The 20,070-nt window shown below is 44.7% G+C and overlaps 1 protein-coding gene and 1 long non-coding RNA gene across 3 annotated transcripts in view; one reads left to right on the plus strand and one right to left on the minus strand.

Annotated features, from left to right (window-relative positions):
* Window positions 1-1,723: 1,723 nt before the first annotated feature.
* On the plus strand, window positions 1,724-8,817 carry LOC101439247 (uncharacterized). Its single transcript, XR_011647548.1, has 3 exons — window positions 1,724-1,856; window positions 2,083-2,210; window positions 4,761-8,817. It is a non-coding gene; the product is annotated as an uncharacterized lncRNA (long non-coding RNA).
* Window positions 8,818-12,630: 3,813 nt separating this feature from the next.
* The window catches only part of SHQ1 (SHQ1, H/ACA ribonucleoprotein assembly factor), a 119,377-nt gene continuing 111,937 nt past the window's right edge, over window positions 12,631-20,070 (minus strand). The window contains exon 11 of one of the 2 annotated variants that reach the window (XM_004456219.4): window positions 12,631-13,940. In XM_004456219.4, the coding sequence (XP_004456276.1) occupies window positions 13,394-13,940 (547 nt within the window). In that variant the 3' untranslated portion in view covers window positions 12,631-13,393. The remainder of the gene's footprint in view (window positions 13,941-20,070) is intronic. The other variant, XM_012524335.4, reaches the window with a different exon arrangement.

The raw sequence follows: 20,070 nt of genomic DNA on the forward strand, positions 1-20,070 counted from the left end.
GAAGTGGCATTCTAAGGTTGCCCACCAGTCCCCTAGCTCCACTAACTCTTGCCCTCTCTGCCAGCCAGCCTGAACAATCTGGCTCCCCAAACACCCCATGACTTCTGTGATGGTTAAATTCATGTGTCAACTTGGCTGGATTATGGTGTCTAGTTATTTGGTCAAGTAAACTCTGGCCTGATTGTTATTGTAAAGGTATTTATGGGTAGATTTGCATCTATAGTTGAGTGCTCTGACAGCTGATTGCGTCTACAATCAACAACGAGATTGCCCTCAGCAAGGAGGGGAGAGCCCCATTCAATCAGTTGGAGGGCTTCCAGCCAGACTGAGGATTTCAGACGTCAATAAAAGAAATTTCTGTCTCTACTTCAGCCTGCGAGTTCCTTCTGGGGAATTCACCTTCACCCTCATGGGAGTTTCCAACTTGTGACTTGCCCTATGACATTTGAACCTCCCAATCTCCATGCTCGAGTGAGCCACTTCCTATAATAAATACAAATAATAACAATAAATATGTACATATTTATATCTCTCTACCTATCCCATTGGCTCTGTTTCTCCGGAGAACCCTGGCTGATACACGCTCCCACGTCCCCTCTGCCCTCCCTTCTCTCTGCCATCGCCTGCCCTTCCTTCCTGCGTGAGATCTTCCCCAACCCCGCTGCCAAGTCCTCTGCTGCCACTGCCCCGTGCGCCCACCCCACGAGCCCTAGTGCCTCTCTGCTTCTCGTTTCCAAAATAGGACCACCACTGCCTGCCACTGCTGAGAACAGGCAAGGAGAAAGCACTTTGCAAACCGTTAAGGGCTAGACACGTGGCACTGGGCTCCGGAGGGCCTGGCTTTGGTCATCCTCTCCAGGCGATGAGTCCATGTGCCCCGAGAGCCTCCACACCCACAGCAATGCTGCGCTTACAAATCAGGGTCCGCTTCACCGCCACCCAGTCTAACCAGCGTGCTGCTGGCGGGGAGGGGGCCTGGTGGAGGCTCTGACTTCTATACGGAAGCCGCCCTGTCTTCCAGGTAATTATCTTAACACGTCCGGAAATTCTGAGAGTGCCTCCCCCAATTAGGGAGGCAGATCTCGCTCCTCAAAGAGCCGTTTCCAGCCTGCTACCTTTTCTGGCGCTGCTCGTAACTTCATCTGAAACTGCCGCCTATAATTCTTAAATGAAACAACCCCCTCAGCCGCCTGTAATTAAACATACACTTCAGCCCGGGCGAGCTTGGCATCTGCACCTGCCGCCGGGATCCCTTCCTCGCGGCACCTGCCGGCGCGGCCACGCCCCCTCGCCCGCCCGCGTTCAGCCGCGCGCGCCCGCCCGCCGCCCCGCGCGTGCCCGCCCGCCGCCCCGCGCGCGCCTCCCGCCGCCCCGCGCGCCCCTCCCCGCGCGCCTCCCGCCGCCCCGCGCGCGCCTCCCGCCGCCCCGCGCGCCTCCCGCCGCCCCGCGCGTGCCCGCCCGCCGCCCCGCGCGCCCCTCCCCGCGCGCCTCCCGCCGCCCCGCGCGCCTCCCGCCGCCCCGCGCGTGCCCGCCCGCCGCCCCGCGCGCCCCTCCCCGCGCGCCTCCCGCCGCCCCGCGCGCCTCCCGCCGCCCCGCGCGTGCCCGCCCGCCGCCCCGCGCGCCCCTCCCCGCGCGCCTCCCGCCGCCCCGCGCGCCTCCCGCCGCCCCGCGCGTGCCCGCCCGCCGCCCCGCGCGCCCCTCCCCGCGCGCCTCCCGCCGCCCCGCGCGCGCCTCCCGCCGCCCGCAGCCCCGCAGCACCCGAGGAACAGATGGAGCAATCATCCTCCTCGTTCCGCCGGAAGGGCCCCCGCTGCTCTGGGGAGAGTTCTGTGGTTGTAAGACGCGTAATTAGACAAGTCAGTGGACAATGCAGCGTACTGGAGGGGGTGGGCTTGCAGAAGGGAAGGCGGGCCTTCTGTGCCCGGGACGCGCTCAGGCTCGTGGCCCTCGCCCCCGGCCCCAGCCCAGAGGCCAGGAGGGGCCCCGGGGTTGCACCTGGGCGGGTGGCCCACCTGCCCGCTCCCATAGTTTTGGTTTCCTACCTTCATCTGACTTTCCTTGTTCTTTTAAAACACCGTGCAGGGATGATTTAGGCCCAAACAATGCCATCGACGGAGCGTCACCCGCCAACTCTCCCGGCTCGACGTGGAGTTAACTCTGGCATTCACCTTCTCCTGTCCCGAGGGGTGCCTCGCCAGCACGTAAAGCAGGTAAGAGCACAGCTGCAGAAGGCCAAAGGCCTGCGCTGGAATGCGGGGCTGACCCTCGCTGCGTGAGTGACTTCAGGCGCGTTATCCCGTCTCCTCTTCTGTGTGGGAGTCTCCACCTCACAGGTGCCGTGGTGCAAAGAGCCCAGCGCCTTTGGAGAAACCAAAGGCTCCCTCAGGCTTGCTCAGATGACCTGGGTGTGGCCGTTCCTTCCTCTGGGAAGCAGATGCCAAGATGGAATTAGACCTGCCAATCTGTGAAGGATAAAGGGGGAGGGACAGGAGCAGGAGGGGCAGCAGACTGTGCTGAGGCCTGGCTCACACCTGGGGAGGGAGACAGGGAGCCACGGAAGGTTGGGTGGTAAGAGCCCCGGAGAGCAGCACAGCTTTGAGAAAGGGCCGCTGGGGCGAGGGCAGAGACGCCGACTGGAGGAGTCCCACGTTGGACCGGCTGGTCCAGCTCTGGTCCCTTCTTGTGGCCAGTCATGGCTGGGAGCAGCCTGGGGAGAGTGTGGCCTCACTGTGAACCCAGGAGTGGGTCACGAAGCAAAGGTCTGGCAGCTGGCAGTTCACATTCAAGGCTTCTGCAGTGGAGGGATGGAAAAGGTGGCCCTCATTTACCAATTGCCTGCCTAGCTCTCTCCCCACCCCCACTCAACGCTGTCCGAACTTTGCCCCCACTTCCAGCAGTGGCCCCAGGACTAGGCAAAGCCAGCCAGCACATTCAATTCCATTGGCCCACTGTGAATGGGTCTTTTATCGAAATGGGCCAAGTCTGAGGGCAATTGCTGGGGCAGGGATCATCTCTTTTCTGATGGGCGACAAGCAAATAGGTAGCTTCCGGGGTTGCTGGGTACCATCTTGGGACAAACCGGGATGACATCTACATTGAGAATGGGAGAGCAGAGAAACCACAAGAGACAGAGGCTTGGGCTACATTATTGGATGCTGGGTCAAGCCTCTCCTGAAACACATCCTACTGCTGGGCTCTTCAGTTCATGAACTAAGAAATTCTCTTTACTGTCTGATACAGTTGTCAGGTTTTCTTGTTACCTGCAAGAAAGGCCTCCAAGTGGATCAGCAATAATGGAAACGTGTGTCCTCTGAACTCCAAGAGTAAGTTCAGGCCTGGGGCCGAGCCTTAGAAGATGGGACTGATGAAAGAGCCGTAGGAGTCCAAGGAAACTCTTGGGATCGCAGCGCAGACATTTTCGAATCTTTCCTTTAGAGAGTAGTACGATTTATCCACTCTGCGTCTGCATCCTTCTGTGCCTGTCTACCACTTTTTCCACAACTAGCTGGTGTCTTCACCCTCTCCTCTGCCCTTTCTCCACTACATAGATCCTGCCAACTTGTATTCTCCTCCTTCCTTAACTGAGTTTGCCCAATGCTGATTCCAGGTCTGCTTCCTTGATTGAGTTTGCTCAATGTTGATGCCAGGTCTACTTTGAGACTTCTCTCAATGCATCCTCTTACCTTGAGAATCTGCAAAAGTCCTAATCCTGTCTGCATCTTCCCATCCAAATCCCTGGGAGCACGCTTCTACTTATCCCACCGAAACACCCGGAGGGTGCTGACTCCACTGTCTGAAGGGAGGGGCTGGGCATCAATTTCCTCTTTTTAAAAAATTTCTCAGAATGTCCAAATGTGCAGCTCGGTTGAGTCGAGGACCCTGGATTGAGGTGAAGCTTTCCAGACCAACAGACCTCACAGCCTGCCCTTGGGACAAGTTCAACCCTGATCTGGTACACTGAGGGCAAAGCCACGTGCTCTAAACAAGCCTAGAGCTACCTCCATCAGCAAGGTCTGTGCCTGCAGAAGGGCCTAAGTGGAGACAGGCCCTGACTGACATGCTTAGGGGAGGGCACAGCACAGTGCTGGGCACAACGCGGGGACTAGGCAAATGGGAGCTCCAGTCCACGCCTGTCTCCAACCCAGAGGTAGACTGTCCCTAAAACAAATGAGGCTGCTAAGTGCAACTGAGGAAGAACTGCTGAGGAAGCACCTATCGTCTAGACATCCACGCTTGGCAAGTACACGACAAAAAGGGAAAATCTTGATTAATCGAACTTATATTTGAGAGTAATTGTTTCCATTTAAGACTACATAAATGCAGCTATAAAAAGTCATACTGGAAGGTTATTCAATGGCATGGGAAAATATTCGTGACCTTGTGTTTAGAGAGAAAAGGGAATATAAAATTTGCGACATGCACAGTTCCAATTCTGTTTAAAATATGTAAGTGTATATATGTGCACAGAAAAATGACTGGAAATATAGAGACCCAAAAGGAAACTGGCTCTCAAGTGAGAGGGTTTTTCTTGAAGCAAAATGCGTTCAATTGGGAGGACCAATCTTTAGTCTGAAGTAATGTCCTTTTGCTTTTTTGATATTACAATGCTTTTATGAAATGGTAGCGTCAATAGAATGGTGTGGCTGGGTTGGGTATAGCTATATATGCACAATTAAATGTCGAAGCTTTAAGTCAGCAGCCCTCTGCCCTGTGCCCTAGTTTTTGTTTTTGTTTTTTTGTCTCTAATGTTAACTTTACAGAAATTGGAAGACAAAACTCTAGAACTTGCTGCAGGAGGGGACCACGTGGTTGGAATCTTGTTTGCCCACACCAAGCCTTTTGGCTTTGCTTGAATTGAATGGTGTGGACCACAGCGTGCCCGGAGGAGGAACTTTGGGGATTTCCCACCAGCAAACCTTCCACCTGCCATTTGAACTGAGCCTGGAAGGCATCGGCTGAGAATGCTTGGGATTCAGAGTTGGAGAGGAAAGTCAATAGGAAAAAGCCAAATATCTGCATTGATTAGGCCAGGAGATGAGGAGCCCAGACTGGGGGGTGAGGATTGAGGAGGTGGGGAAGGAGAGACACTTGAGATCCTCTTGATTAGAATGGTGGCAGAAACCATATTCAAAATAATAAGGGATTGGAGCAGCTGTAGCCCAGTGGTTAAGAGTCTGCTTTGCATGTGTGAGGTCCTGGGTTCAATCCCCAGTAACTCCTAAAAAAAAAATAGTAATTATAATAATAGAACCCAGACTGGTGAACCAAAGGGAAAAAAAACAAACAAACAAAACTAAAACAAACCAAAAAGGGAATATGACCTTGCTATGCTCGGTGAGGGTCTGAGGACATTTATTCATTTAAGCCATTTAGTTGTATAAATGGCTTTAGTTGGTTGGTTCTGTCAACAAGAGTCATTTAGAGTGTTCTATTGTTAGAGAAAGCACCATGGTAAGTGACATGCAGGATTCGGAGCTGAAACAGATAACGGAGCTGGTATTCTGGTAAAGGAGAGGAGTTAGGGATGCACCCAGCGGCGAGCAACACGTACTCTGAGAGTACTTGTATAAATTGTTACAGGAGTTCAGGAGGGAAATAGTACCAGCCAGGAAGGATAAAGGAGGACCCCCTAGAGGAAGAGGCATTTGAAGGGGGCCTTGAAAGATGGGTGAAATGTGAACATATGCAAAGGAACAGGGAGAGAGAAGAGAAAGCAATAGATGTGCAAACAAATCAAGGTGGGAAAACACAAAGCATGTATGGGAAACCTACATGCAATAAATATTGATGTATTATGGGCGAGGCTCTACTAGGGAGAGACCCCGGCTTGCAATGGGGCTACTATTTTCAGGGGCCTTCTGGGCTGGTGGTCCAACTCCTGGAACTAGGACATGTGAGGCTGGTCTGCTATCCCTGTTGCTTCTTACAAGAACAGTCAGGAAATGTCTGTGGAAATAGCTTCAATGATAGCAGCATACCACTGCAAACACTTAAAATCCCAGAGATAGAGCCTCCACACCCAATTCTAAGCTAGCACTGAGGTTTGCATAGCAAAATTGCTGCTCCCAGCAATTTGGAGGCAAAAGTACTTCAGACCCACGTAGCAAGATCTTTCCTGGAGGTAAATTCCTTCTTCTTCTTTGTTTTTTCTTTCAAGTGCTTGGGCATCCAATTCTACATTCATCCTTTTCCTCTAGCTTATCTTTTCATGACTTTGGAGAGCAGTCTTCCTTATCTAGGAAACAAATGGCCTCCACCGGAGAGCTCAAAACAGCCAAGTCATTTATCTGTTTGACATGTGTTTCCCTGTTTGTTTTCTCCAGCCTTGAGACAAGAGTTGTGTCAACTGTGGATGGCTGTGCCCTAGTCACTTGAGAGGCATGAATCAATTTCCCAGCTGCATTTATCACTTGCTGCCTTAAATCAAGTCTAATCAATGCTTCCTTCATTTGGTATAGATTGAAACTATATATAACACACTTAGAAAATAGGCGGGAAAGGGAGCAGATCACAAACAAAAATTCCCCTAGGGATTTAGGTGGAATGATATTAAAAAGACATTTGCAATATTTGATGTGTTTTAATGGAATGCCTGCCCAAACCAACACGGAGATTTGTGTTTTATGAAGCTTAACTCAAGTTTCCCATGCAATGATATTATATGACAAATGATTTTTATATAGAGGGATTTCTGCATCTTGAAAGATTTTGTAATTAATGCATTCTGAGGGGTTAGCATATATTTTTAAAATAGTGTTTTATTCCTATATAAAGTCATTGACTCGTTTCTATCTCTTTTTTATCTTTAGAGGTGTCTGTCTTGGCACCATTGACTATGTAGGTCAAGTTCCAGTCACAACATAGAAAAATTTCTCCATAGCAAAATAGATATCTAGAAGTCCCTCTGATTATAATAATCATTTTATAAAATCCTAGAACTGAGAAAATTTGGCCCTCTCTCTCTCTTTCCCCAATTCTTGGTAGTAGGATTTGATCCACACAGCCAAAATGGATTTTTCATTAGCAGGTGTGAAAACTATACCACCACCACCACCCCATTACCACCCCTCCATTCCCCCCACCCCCACCCAGCTGTTCAACCAATTTAGAATATGGTCCAGAGCAGCCCGGTCTCATTTGTAAGTTAATCTTGTGCCAGTGAAAGATAATACCAGCACAGTTACCGGCACCTAAAAACTACATGCCCACAGCTAGGCCCCACATTACTCTTCAAGGATAATAGGAGAGGAGAGATGGAACATAGAAGAAGTCAATGACTGTGCCAACCCAGCAGATGAGGCAATGTTGTGATTCGTTGATATAATATTTCTATCTATCCGGTGAACCACATAAACTTTTTTTAAAAAAAGATTTATTTATCTTCCCTTCCCCCCCCACCCCAGTTGTCCATTCTCTGTGTCTATTTGCTGCGTCTTCTTCATCTGCTTCTGTTTTTGTCAGTGGCACCAGGAATCTCTTTCTTTTTGTTGCGTCATCTTGTGTCAGCTCTCTGTGTGCGGCACCATTCCTGGGCAGGCTGCCCTTTCTTTTGCGCTGGGCGGCTCTCCTTAGGGGTGCACTCCTTGCACGTGGGGCTCCCCTACGCGGGGGACACCCCTGCGTGGTGCGGCACTCCTTGCGCACATCAGCACTGCGCATGGGCCAGGTCCACACGGGTCAAGGAGGCCCGGGGTTTGAACTGCGGACCTCCCATGTGGTAGACGGATGCCCTATCCACTGGCCAAGTCCGCCTCCCACATAAACTTTTCATACTAGCACACTACTAAAGCATTTCAAAGGGCTGGCTCACATGTTCACAGAACCAGCTTCCCCAGCAACCTGGTCTCAGAGAGTTGAATCTATCCCTGTTAGGTTCTGGGAAATAAATAATAACCAACTCTTAAGTTTGTTTAATACTTCCCAGTTTGTTTTTGTGTGTGTGTGTTTTTTAATGATTTATTTTTTAAAATTTATTTCTCCCCTCCCCCCCCCCCAGTTGTCTGTTCTCTGCGTCCATTTGCTGTGTGTTCTTCCTTGTCAATGGCCCGGGAATCTACGTTGCGTCTTCTTGCTTTGTCAGCTCTTTGTACGTGCGGTGCCACCCCTGGGCAGGCTGAACTTTCTTTTGCACTGGGCGGCTCTCCTTACAAGGTGCACTACTTGCGTGTGGGGCTCCCCTACACGGGGAACACCCCTGCGTGGCACGGCACTCCTTGTGCGCATCAGCACTGCAAGTGGGCCAGCTCCACACGGGTCAAGGAGGCCCTGGGATTGAACCGCGGACCTCCCATGTGGTAGGTGGATCCTCCAGTTTATGTTTTGAACATACAGTTTCATATTCCTTTAAGATAGGAAGGAAATATAGTTCTAGTCCCATGTCCAATGGAAATAAAAGGATCAGAGTTTGGCATGCCCCTTGTAGGCAGATCACACTTGAGCCATGGTACTGGAACTCGTGTACATCTTCTGTCAATTGCAAAGCCTTGGTTCTTTCCACTAAGTTCAACTACACAATCACTGAAGTGTCTTCCCTGTTCCTTCCCCAATCTATTTTTCCCCCCATCACCCAGGATACTTGGAAACTCATGGTTATAGGAAATCCCTAAGTTGCCTGGCAGGTTGTTTAGTTAAAAACAAAAAAATTAATTGGTGGCACCTTTGGATGTGTTTTGGGTTACAGACATGGTATAGTATTCTTAAACCATATTAAAGAGACAGAGTAATGTGATATAAGAAAGCTTTAACCCCCTCTGGACAAAGAAACACTGTGGATATATTGGCGTCTGAAATTAAAGAGCTCACTCATTGTTTTTAATACTCGTGAGAGTTGTTTCATGAGCTTCTCTGCTTTGAGGATGTCTGGAAGGATCATGTTTGCTTATTTTTTGAGGAAAGGAGTTAACAGGTTTTTCTACCCAAGACAAATTTCACCAAATAGATCCTGTCACAATTCTTAAGTCAGGACAGAAGTTGATGAAAGGAAGAAAATTTCCATGGTTTAAAATTTTAGACAAGTGGATTTGTGCACCTTGCCTTTGGTAGAAGTAAATGAGGGGAAATAATGCTTTTTCAGACTGACTTCAGGTAATATACTACTGAGGAGAAATGCATTTTTGATGGTCATAGGGATTTTGAAGCTCTCCCGGGAGCCTGAGAAGTCTTGAACATACTCTGACAAAGCTGTTATGGTGTTCAGGAGTTAAAACGCGTGTCAAATGGCATAGTCTCCCCAACTATCACGTTAATACAAACTGGAATTTATATTGGAAATACAAATACTGGCAACCTTTATAGACCTAAAATAAAAGGGACCACACCCTTTCCTGAAATAAAGTTGCCCCCAAGATTAATACATATCAAATTTCATTTTATTTCTTTCCCAAAGCAAATTGGTTTATTTCATTTGACAAATATTTACAAAGCACAGAGAATAAGAGCACTGAAGATTCAGCGGTAACAAGGTAAGACAAAGGGCCCATTTCCTAGGTGCTTACACTCAAGTGGGAAAATTTACATTTAAAATATTAATGGAAGGATTATGCTTCCAATCAAGATGGAGTAATAGGGACCAGATTTACCTTCCCACCTGACATAAAGAAAAACAGAAACAACCCATGAAACAATGGTTTTCAAGAAACTAAACATCATCAAGCAATAAAAGAGAGTGATCCCTAAAGGATAGGAGGGGAAAAAAACAAGGTAAATCTTACTACTGCCCCATTTACAGCCTTGAAAAACTCCCCAGGCTGTGAGAGGAGGGACAATCCAGATGGAACTCTTGGAGTTCAGGAGACAAAGGTTTTGGGGAAACCAAGGCAGCTAGAGTTCATAGAACAGAGTACCAGAGAGTCGAGAGCTGCACAGAGAACCCTGGAGATCTGAAGACGGTTCCCCTCAATTATTCGAGAGTACTTACCTATCAGAGTACCTAAGTGCGGAGAGAACACCCAAAAGGATTCAAGAGAACAGTGCTCAGCATGCACACAAGGAACTGTACCTATTGCTACTAGTCAGACAGGACAAACTCATAATTCATGAGTAGAACACTCAAGAAAATCTTGCCTCCTCAGTATTGGGGAACAATTTGCTCTATACTGAGCACTGCTCTGGATCTGCCTAACAAATTACAGAAGCAAGACCCAAAGGGATCAAATTATTTCTAAGTAATTTAACTGCATCCCAAAAGAAAGTTAAAGAATATTTATAGGAATACATATACAGCACCCAATCAGGTAAGATTCACAATGTCTGGTATCCAATCAAAGATTACAAGGCATGCAAAGAGGCAGTAAACACAATTCATAATGATGAGAAAAATCAATTGAAACTGTGCCAAAACTGACCTAGAAGTCAGAATTATTGAATATTAAAACAGGAAAACTGGTTAAAAAAATTCAATAGAGGCATGAAGATTTAAAAAAAACAAAAAGTAAAAGGGCCCAGTCTAATTTCTAGAGATGAAAATGATGGCGTCCGAGATTAAAAAATACACCGGATGGGATTAATGGCAGATTAGACATTGCAGAAGAAAAGATCAGTGAACTTGAAGATATACCAATAGAAACTCTTCAAAATGAAACATGGAGTAGTGAAAGTATTTAAAAACATGAAAAGAGCATCAGCAAGCTGTGGGACTCCAAGTGGTCTGATATAGGGAGGGTGCCGGTAGAAAAAATACTGGGAAGAAAACAGCTGAAAACTCTTCAGATTTGATGAAAACGATAAATCTACAGATTTAAGAATCTCAACAAACACCAAAACATAAGAAATATGAAGAAAATTATACCAAGACATTCCATAATCAAATTGCTTAACACCAGTGATAGAGAATATCTTAAAAGCAGCCAGAAAAAAAAGGACACAGTACATACAAAAGACCAAAGACAAAGATGACAGCCATTAAAAATTATACCATTTATAATAGCATCAAACAATATGAAATGTTTAGGGGTACATTTGATTAAAAGATAAAAGCAAACACTGAAAACTACAAAACACTGCTGAGAGAAATTAAAGACATAATAGGGAGAGATATACTGTGCACATGGGTTGGTAGAATCTACATTGTTAAAGTGTCAATTTTATCGAAATTGATCTATAGATTCAAAGAGGAGAAGGATAATCACATTGACCAAAGCAATCAAGTGAAGAGTAAAAAACAGACTCACAAATATGGTCAACAGGTTTTTGACAAAATGTTCAAAGGAATGCAGAAAGTTTTTTCAACAAGTGGACCTAGTGCAACTGAACATCTATAAGAAAAATAAAACGAATCTCAAGCTATACTTCACATTGTGTTAAAAATTAACTCAAAATTTATCATTGACCTAAATGTAAAACCTAAAACTAGAACTTGAAGAAAACATAGGGAAAAACCTTGGTAGCCTTGGGTTAGGTAAAGATTTCTAAGCTACAACACCAAAAGCATAATCCATAAAAGAAAGAGCTGATAAATCAGACTTCATCAAATTTTTAAAACTTCTGCTCTTTGAAAGGCACTGTTAAGAGAATGAAAAAACAAGCCATAAAGTGGGAGAGAATATTTGCAAACATATAAAGGATGTGAATCCAGAAGTTAAAAAAGAAATCTCAAAATTCAAAAATAAGAAAACACCACCATTTAAAAAAAGGGAAGCAGATGTGGCTCCAGCAGTTGAGCACTCGCCTCCCACAGGGGAGGTCCTGGGTTCAGTTTCTTCTCCTAAGAAGAAACAGACAATAAGCACACAATGAGCAAAAACCAAAGAGCAGACAACAAGTGCAAACAACAAGCAAAAACAAAGAGCAAAAAACAACAATGAGGAGCAAACAGATGAGGGAGCCATCTGGGGGCGTGGGGCAGGCGAATGATTGTAAACAGACATTTCATCAAAGATATATGGATAACAAATAGGCATATAAAAAGGTACACAACATCATTCATCTTAGGGAAATGAAAATTAAAACCACAATGAGATATTGCTACACACCTACAGAATGGTGAAAAAGATTGACCAAATCTAGTGATGACAAGAATGTGGAAGAACTGGGACTCTCATACACGACTGTAAATGGTGCAACCACTTTGGAAAATAGTTTAGCTTTTTTTTTAAAGATTTATTTTATTTATTTCTCTCCCTGCCTCCTCCCCCACTCCCCCCCCCCCCCCCCCCCCGCCGTCTGCTCTCTGTGTCAACTCGCTGTGTGTTTTTCTGTGCCCACTTGCACTCTCGGTGGCACTGGGAAACTGCGTCTCTTTTTTGTTACATCACCTTGCCGTGTCAGCTCTGTGTGTGTGTGGCATCACCCCTGGGCAAGCTGCGCTTTTTCCATGTGGGGCGGTTCTCCTTGCAGGGTGCACTCCTTGTGTGTGGGCACCCCCACATGGGGGTACCCCTGCATGGCATGGCACTCCTTGTACATGGCAGCTCTGCGCGTGGGGCCAGCTCACCACATGGGTCAGGAGGGCCTGGGGTTTGAACCCTGGACCCTCCCACATGGTAGGCTGACGCTCTATCAGATGAGCCACGCCCACTTCCCATAGAATTTCTTGAAGGTAACCTACACCTACCATACAACTCAGTTTTTCCACTCCTAGACATTTACTTCAGAGCAATGAAAGCAAAAGTCCATAAAAAACTTGGACACAAATGACCACAACAATTTTATTTGTAATAGCCGAAAACTGGAAACAACATAAATGTCCATCAATTGGTGAACAGATAAATCTATTCAATGAAACACTTCTTAGCAATAATAAAACAACAAGGAGCAGCAGGAGCAGCAGCAAACTCTTGATATATGCTATCACATGGATAAATTTCAAAATAATTATACCAAGTGAAATAAGCCTGACAAAAGAAGAGTACATATTGCACAAATCAATTTATATAAAATTCTAGGAAACGCAAATTAATGTAAAGTGACAGAAAGCAAACTGGTGGTTGTCTGGGGAATGGGGGTGAGTGGCATGTGGGGAGGGGAGAGGGAAGGATGCCGCAGGGGCAGGAGGATACTTGAGGATGATGGATATGTTCATTATCTGGCTGGTGGTGATGGTTTCCCAGGTGTATTCACAGGTCAGCACTTACCAAATTGTGCACTTTAAGTATGTACTGTTTATTGCACATCAAGCCTATCTCAGTTAAGATACTAAAAACATTACTAGACTTTACATTCTAGAGATTCTAGTAGTGAACTATTATTTTCTACATAATTACACTTTGGGAAAAAACATTTTAGAACTTTATTTTTAAAGTTGCAACAAGGAAATCAAAAGGTATCAACAGTAGCTCACTGAAAACAATGTTGTATGTACTTAAAAAAATAAGTACAGAGGGAAAATGAGGAATTCTAATTCAGCAAATGAAACCAAATCTGACATAGTCTCAACAAAAAATCAAACTGCATGGAGTCAGTTACTTGGTGTCTGCAGCTGGCCGTCCCTGTCCTGCGTGGTGCTGTGGTTTCCGGAAGCGGAGCCCTCGGGTTTGGAAACCTGGACCGTTGTCCTGAGTTGTTCTCCAAGCTCCTCGATCAGAGGCCGAGACCCTCCAAGAGCTGGTGACGAGGCAAGAGGTCTTCCCTGACTACCGTCGCACGTCAGCATGGCCGGGTGGCTGTGCACCCCGCCGTCGTCAATAAGCAGGGTGTGGCATTCTTCTACAAGGGGACCTTGCAAAGAATTTGCTGCCTCAGATTCACTATCTTGGAGCTCATCCTCTGAATCTGAGGCTTGGGCCTCAGACGACGAGGTGCTGTCTGAATCCTCCAAGTCACTTGCCTCGGAACTGGGGTGAGCTGTCTGTTGCCTGCAAACCGCATGGGCTGCGTTCAAGGCATTTTCTTCCTCCTGGACAAGAAAGGCCGCTGCTTCCAGCTCCTCCAGTTCCAATCCCAGCTGCGCCTTTGTAAGGGAGACTTTCTTTAAGGCTTCTGCCAGAGCTGCCAACTTTTTGGACCTAGAAAAACATTTGAAAAAGAAATATTAGAACTATTCATTAAATGTCCTGGGGACAACAGAGTACACAGCTTAAAAAATAGTGGATCCTTACTTTACATGGTGCACCAGGATAAACTGCAAAACAGAGCAAGGACATAAATGTAAGAGATGGAACTATTAAGGTGTTATGAGGAAAATTCTTTTATTATCCTAGAATGAGGAAAGCTTTTCCAGCAATAACTAGAAATTCAGAAGCCACAAAAGATCGATAAATTCAACTAAATAAAAGCCAACAACTTCTGAAAAGTAAATAAACCATTATAAGCAAAGTCAAAAGATAAATGTAAAATTAGGAAAAATATTAGTGACTCATATCACAGACCAAGGCCTATCAGAGAATCCTAACAGAGTTCCTAAAAATGGATTCAAAAGAGTATTTCAACAGAAAAATGGGCAAAAGATACAAGCAGACAATTCCTGCACAAGGAAATACAACCAATTCTTGAATATACGAAAGATATCTAGCTTTAGTCAAATAAGATACATACAAATTAAAATCATACTGAAATATATTTTTCATCTAGCATACTAGCAAAAATACAAATATTTGACAACACTCTGTTAGCAAGGTTTTGGGGGAAAGGTGCTTTCATCCATTATTGGTGGGAGGTAATAGAAGTATTACCCCTCTGAAGAAGAATTTGGCAATAACTTTAAATATTGAAAATGTATATACCCTTGACCCAGGAATCTCACTTCTCGAAATTTAACACGTGTAGTGGTACATATGTGACATGATCATTACAAGGTTATGCACCATGGTGCTGTTTTCTAATACCAAAAAATTGGAAACAACCAAATGCCTGTCAATACGGAACTGGTTAAATGGGATATGGCACATGTATACAAAGGAATAGTCTACAGCAGTATAAGAATGACGCTCTCCATGGGCTAACCAGATGTACAGTTTTACAACACTGTGTTACCTTTTCATGTAAAAAAAAAGAAAGAAAAAACATATTTGTATTTGCTTCCACATTTATCAATAAATGTTGGAAAGCTACAGAAAACAGTATCTTATGGGTTTGATTGGTGGGAACTGGGAAGATGGGGGATGACGGAGGATGACAGTGAGGGAGACTTCACTGAGTATTTTTGATTTCTAAAACCACATGAATGCAATACCTGTTCAAAAGTTTTAAATGTACAAAAAACAAAACATAAAAGCAATATTAGAGAGCAGCATAACATGCTTTTTTTTTCCTCCTCGCCAGAAAACCATTTCGTATTTCTTTCAGAGGGTATTTTTCTGTATCACCTGCTAGATTTATAACATTCCGTTGTATTGAACAGTTAAGTCATTCATTAACTTGAATGCATTGAGATTTGTTTTGTTTTGGCTCTTTCTAAAGAAGCAATGTAAAGCACACTGCATTTGTTCAAAGGCTGCCTCTTTACTATTTTGTAGAGGAAAATCTCCTGATGGGAAACTGAAAGAAGTGGCAGTCAGAGGAAACAGTAAGTGTGCTGACATGTTTTCCATTTTTCCCTAGCTTCAGAGAGTCACTGATTATCCAAAATATGTCGTAGCTTTGAGACAACCTGGATGAGGGTGAGCACACAAGGTAAATTCTCATTTGTAAAAGTGCAGGCAGAGTCCATCCCATAACGTTGAGAAAATGAGGCTTCACTTTAATAAAGCTGCCATGAACAGATGGTGCAATGGGAATTACTGAACAGAGACAGTCTTTTTCATCTAAGCCTCCATGTACCAGAGACCGTGATGTCTTAAAATGTTTCGAGTAGCAATGACCTCTGCGCAGCGAGGCTCTCCCCTGTGCTTCCCTTCACAAGGGAAATCTGGGACAGTCCGGGTCCCAGAGGCACAGGGGGTGAAGCGGCCATGGACAGCAGCTGTCGGCGAGGGCTTAACTTTCTCTCAAGTGAGGAAAACTCTGAGTTTCAATACAGGAATTTCCAGAGAGCTTAGAAACAAGGAGGTAGGGCTAACACAGAAAGGAAAAATAAGGAGATACCAGTCAGCTGGATTCAACTGACGGTTCACCAAAAGGGCTGCAAAACCTGGTCGAACTTTTTGCCATTTTCAGACATTTTAAAAAGCGCCCTTATGGAATAAGGTGGCCGAAATATAATTTGCACTCATGTCCAAGAAGGTTGTAGACAATGCCCTTCTATATTCTGATGCCTTGACTCCTGGTGGCAAAGGGTGTGGTCGGCCCACGGGCAGGTCACCACCGTGTTTCTCGGTACAGGGGTGTTCTCACTGGGAAAGGCCAGGTAACTTTAAGGGACAACGAGTGATAAACCTGGAAAGATGGCAGTGCTTCTTAAATTATAATATTAGAATAAACATTTAAAATAAAAGCTTTCACACATCTCATTTTTAATAGCCTCGACTAATACTTCCGACAATATACGATGAGTGATGTCCCACGAACATCACTGCACTTCCGCCTAACATCCACCCTGGGAATCAGTGTCATGATTATTCTCACCTTACAAAGGAGGAAACAGAAACCTGGAGGGGTCGAGAGGTCTGCTGAAGTTCACCCAGCTCAGAAGTGGCTGTCAACTCTGGACGCCTAGCTTCTGAACGCCAGGGTTCTTCCTACTCTACCCCAGGGCCTCCTTCAAATACCATGATCTGAAAAGCTTCATTTCTTGACCACAGACCTCATTCTTTCTCAATCTGAGCTCTACTCACCATCTTCCAAATAAACATGTTCTGCCTTGCACAAGGTACAAAATTCTCCAAAGGAGCAGTGGCCAATCTCTTTAGCTTAGCAGTCTTCAATAAAGCATATATCCAAGCTTTAATTGGAATAGGAGGAAAAGTTTTGAATTATTGCTGTGAATCCTACTGAATATATTAGATATATCAGGTATCAAGTTGAAACTGTTCAGATCTTTGTTACTGTCTACTATAAAAATACTACATCCCAAATGCCTTTTATAGCAGTATAAATTTGAAATTTCAAAGCCCCTGACTGATGTATTTCAGAAAGCACATATTGGCGGCCGACTTGGCCCAGTGGTTAGGGCGTCCGTCTACCACATGGGAGGTCTGTGGTTCAAACCCCGGTCCTCCCTGACCCGTGTGCAGCTGGCCCATGCACAGTGCTAATGCGTGCAAGGAGTGCCCTGCCACACAGGGGTGTCCCCTGCGTAAGGGAGCCCCACGGGCAAGGAGTGCGCCCGGTAAGGAGAGCTGCCCAGTGCGAAAGAAATTACAGCCTGCCCAGGAATGGTGCCCCCCACAAGGAGAGCTGACACAACAAGATGACGCAACAAAAAGAGACACAGATTCCCGTGCCACTGATAACAGCAGAAGCGGACAAAGAAACAAGACGCAGCAAAGAGACACAGAGAACAGACAACTGGGGTGGGGGGGAAGGGGAGAGAAATAAATAAATAAATCTCTCTAAAAAAAAAAAGAAAGCACATATCCACAAGGTGAGACTAAAAAAATTCACAAGTTGTCCAAGTCCTTGGAGACTAGAAAGTGGTGAGGAGGAGCCATTTGCGCCACGGGGCCCAACCAGGAACTTATGCCTGAACCAGCTCATGGGACTTCATTATACTATGTTTCAAGTGACCAGTTTATATAAGAAATGTAAAAAATTAATTATATGTACATACTTTTTTTTATCCTTATTCATTGTATTATCTTCAAGTTTATTCTTATTATCTTTTACTACCTGAAGTTGGCTAGTTTCCTGTATAAATACTAAAGTTCTGATAGAAACCAAAAGCTTATCTAAGAAGTATTCTGAAGTCTTCCTCCAAAAAACGCCAGGAGAAAATGTGCTTAAAATTTTCATAACATCATTGGTATAGAAGTTGACCCAATAGTTTGAGAATTGAGAGTTGGGTTTGTTTGTTTTTTTAAAGATTTATCTATTTATTTCTCCCCCCTCCCTCCATTGTCTGCTCTCTGCGTCCATTTGCTGTGTGTGCTTCTGTGTCTGCTTGTATTCTCATTAGGCAGCTCCGGGAACTGATGATCCTGGGACCTTCTGGAGTGGGAGAGAGGTGATCATTCTCTTGTGCCACCTCAGCTCCCTGGTCTGCTGCATCTCTTATTGTCTCTCTTCTGTGTCTCTTTTTTGTTGTGTCATCTTGCTGCGTCAGCTCTCCGTGTGGGGCAGCACTCCTGTGCGGGGCAGCACTCCTTGCACGGGGCAACACTCTGCGCGGGCCAGCTTGCTTTCACCAGGAGGTCCTGGGTATCGGACCCCAGACCTCCTATATGGTAGACGGGAGCCCAATTGCTTGAGCCACATCTACTTCTCTGGGTTTGTTTTTATTCAAATATTTTGCACAGATAATTTAGTAATCACTGTTCACAAAAAAAGGAATTAATTCCTTTGGGGGATAAAATTAAGCTATGAAAAATAGGGTTTTTTTTTTTTCCCTTTCAATCACTTCTATAGTTAGAATTGGTTCTAAGTCTGCTACTCCTCATAAATTCTAGAATCTTACTTCTTCAATGGCCTTACCAATTTAGAAAACATCTCATTTAAGGTTCTACCTATTCTCACTGTCATACTCAAAACAGATCAGGCTAATTCCTGTCAAAGCCTTGCCAAATGACTATTAGTTGACCCAAACTAATAAGTTAATAAGAAAACCACGTATATTTTGATATACTCAAAGAACACCTAAAAGTGAATTCCTAGCTATAGTTGGACATTATATTTAAGTGAAGAACACCTACCTGTTAAGAATGTATTTATTACAGAGTGAAAAGAGGCAGCATTTAATACAGCCATGGCAATAGGATCATACCAATGCCACATTTTAATAAAATTACATTCAAAATGGGTTTTTCTCACAAAACTGAATCCTCCCATGTAACAACAACAAAAAAATTCATTCTGTTTATATGTGCAAGATGATATCCTATTTGGAGGATTTTTTAAAAATTAAGTTAAACTTCTGACAAGATAAAGTAAATACAACTACCATGAAAGAGAAATAGTAACAGCTGAGAGTGCATGCCTTTAACATGACTAAGCTGATATAAAATTTCCTCAATTATTTTATATTTGATGGCTGGGTTTTAAAAAAGAGGATCCATAGCCTTATGAAACAGCCAAAACAAAGTGCAAAGGGAGCCCTGAAATGTAAGAAAAAGAAAACTGGGTATAAATAGAAAGCATACATCCTGTTTCTTGCTGTAGAGTTTTGTTTCAAACTATCAATCAAGGTTTCAGCACTTGCTGCAAAAGCCAGTCTACTATAAATCTTGTAGTAACTGACTAGGTTTCATTTCCTCTGCCAAAACCTGCTAACCTGCAAGGCGTGACATAATGGCATTAGAGCCGGTAAATGATAATGTAAGAGAGGACACCAGTGAGGCAATTCAAGAAGCATTTCATAGTGGATGGTGGGGTATACTTGCTAACTTAGCCTTTTAATTACAAAGGACACTACACACACACACACACACACACACACACACACACACACACACATATCTCAGATTCTTTCTGGAACCAACCTAACACTGCATCAAGTTTCTTTGAAAAGGGCATTGATGATAATGATACATGATCATCTCTTCATTGCAAAGAACCAGTTCCAAAGTTCAGGATCCTTGGCCCAAAACACATTTATGTAGCCTGAAAGGTAAAACATTAAGCTGTGAGAAGTTGCTAATGACAAGAGTTGCAACACATACTGTCCAGTTCATTGGACTCACCTAGGACAAATAACAAGAAGATGATGGACAACACCCCTCCCAAGGAACAGAGAGTATCTGCAGTTGCAAGCAAGACAGTTCCATCCATCTGCCCCATGGGATCTAAGCTCCCTCTAAATTAAAAGCAGAGTAGGTGTCACCATCACAAAACCCTCAAGACTGGGGAATGAACAATGGACTAAAGTAGACTTATTATTATTCTACTATATACTTATTATTATTCTAGCAATGGAAGAACTCTTATCATTGAAGTAAAGGTAATGGCCACAAGAGGTTCCAAGGGATGGGAGAGGAAAGAATAGGTATAATAAGAGGACATTTTGGGGACATTGGAGTTGTCCTGCATGACACTGCGGTGACAGATACAGGCCATCATATGGTTTGTCATAACCTACAAAACTGTGCGGGACAGAATGTAAACTAT

The sequence above is a fragment of the Dasypus novemcinctus genome, chromosome 26 (genome assembly GCF_030445035.2).
Source record: "Dasypus novemcinctus isolate mDasNov1 chromosome 26, mDasNov1.1.hap2, whole genome shotgun sequence".
In the NCBI taxonomy this organism is placed as follows: Eukaryota; Metazoa; Chordata; class Mammalia; order Cingulata; family Dasypodidae; genus Dasypus; species Dasypus novemcinctus.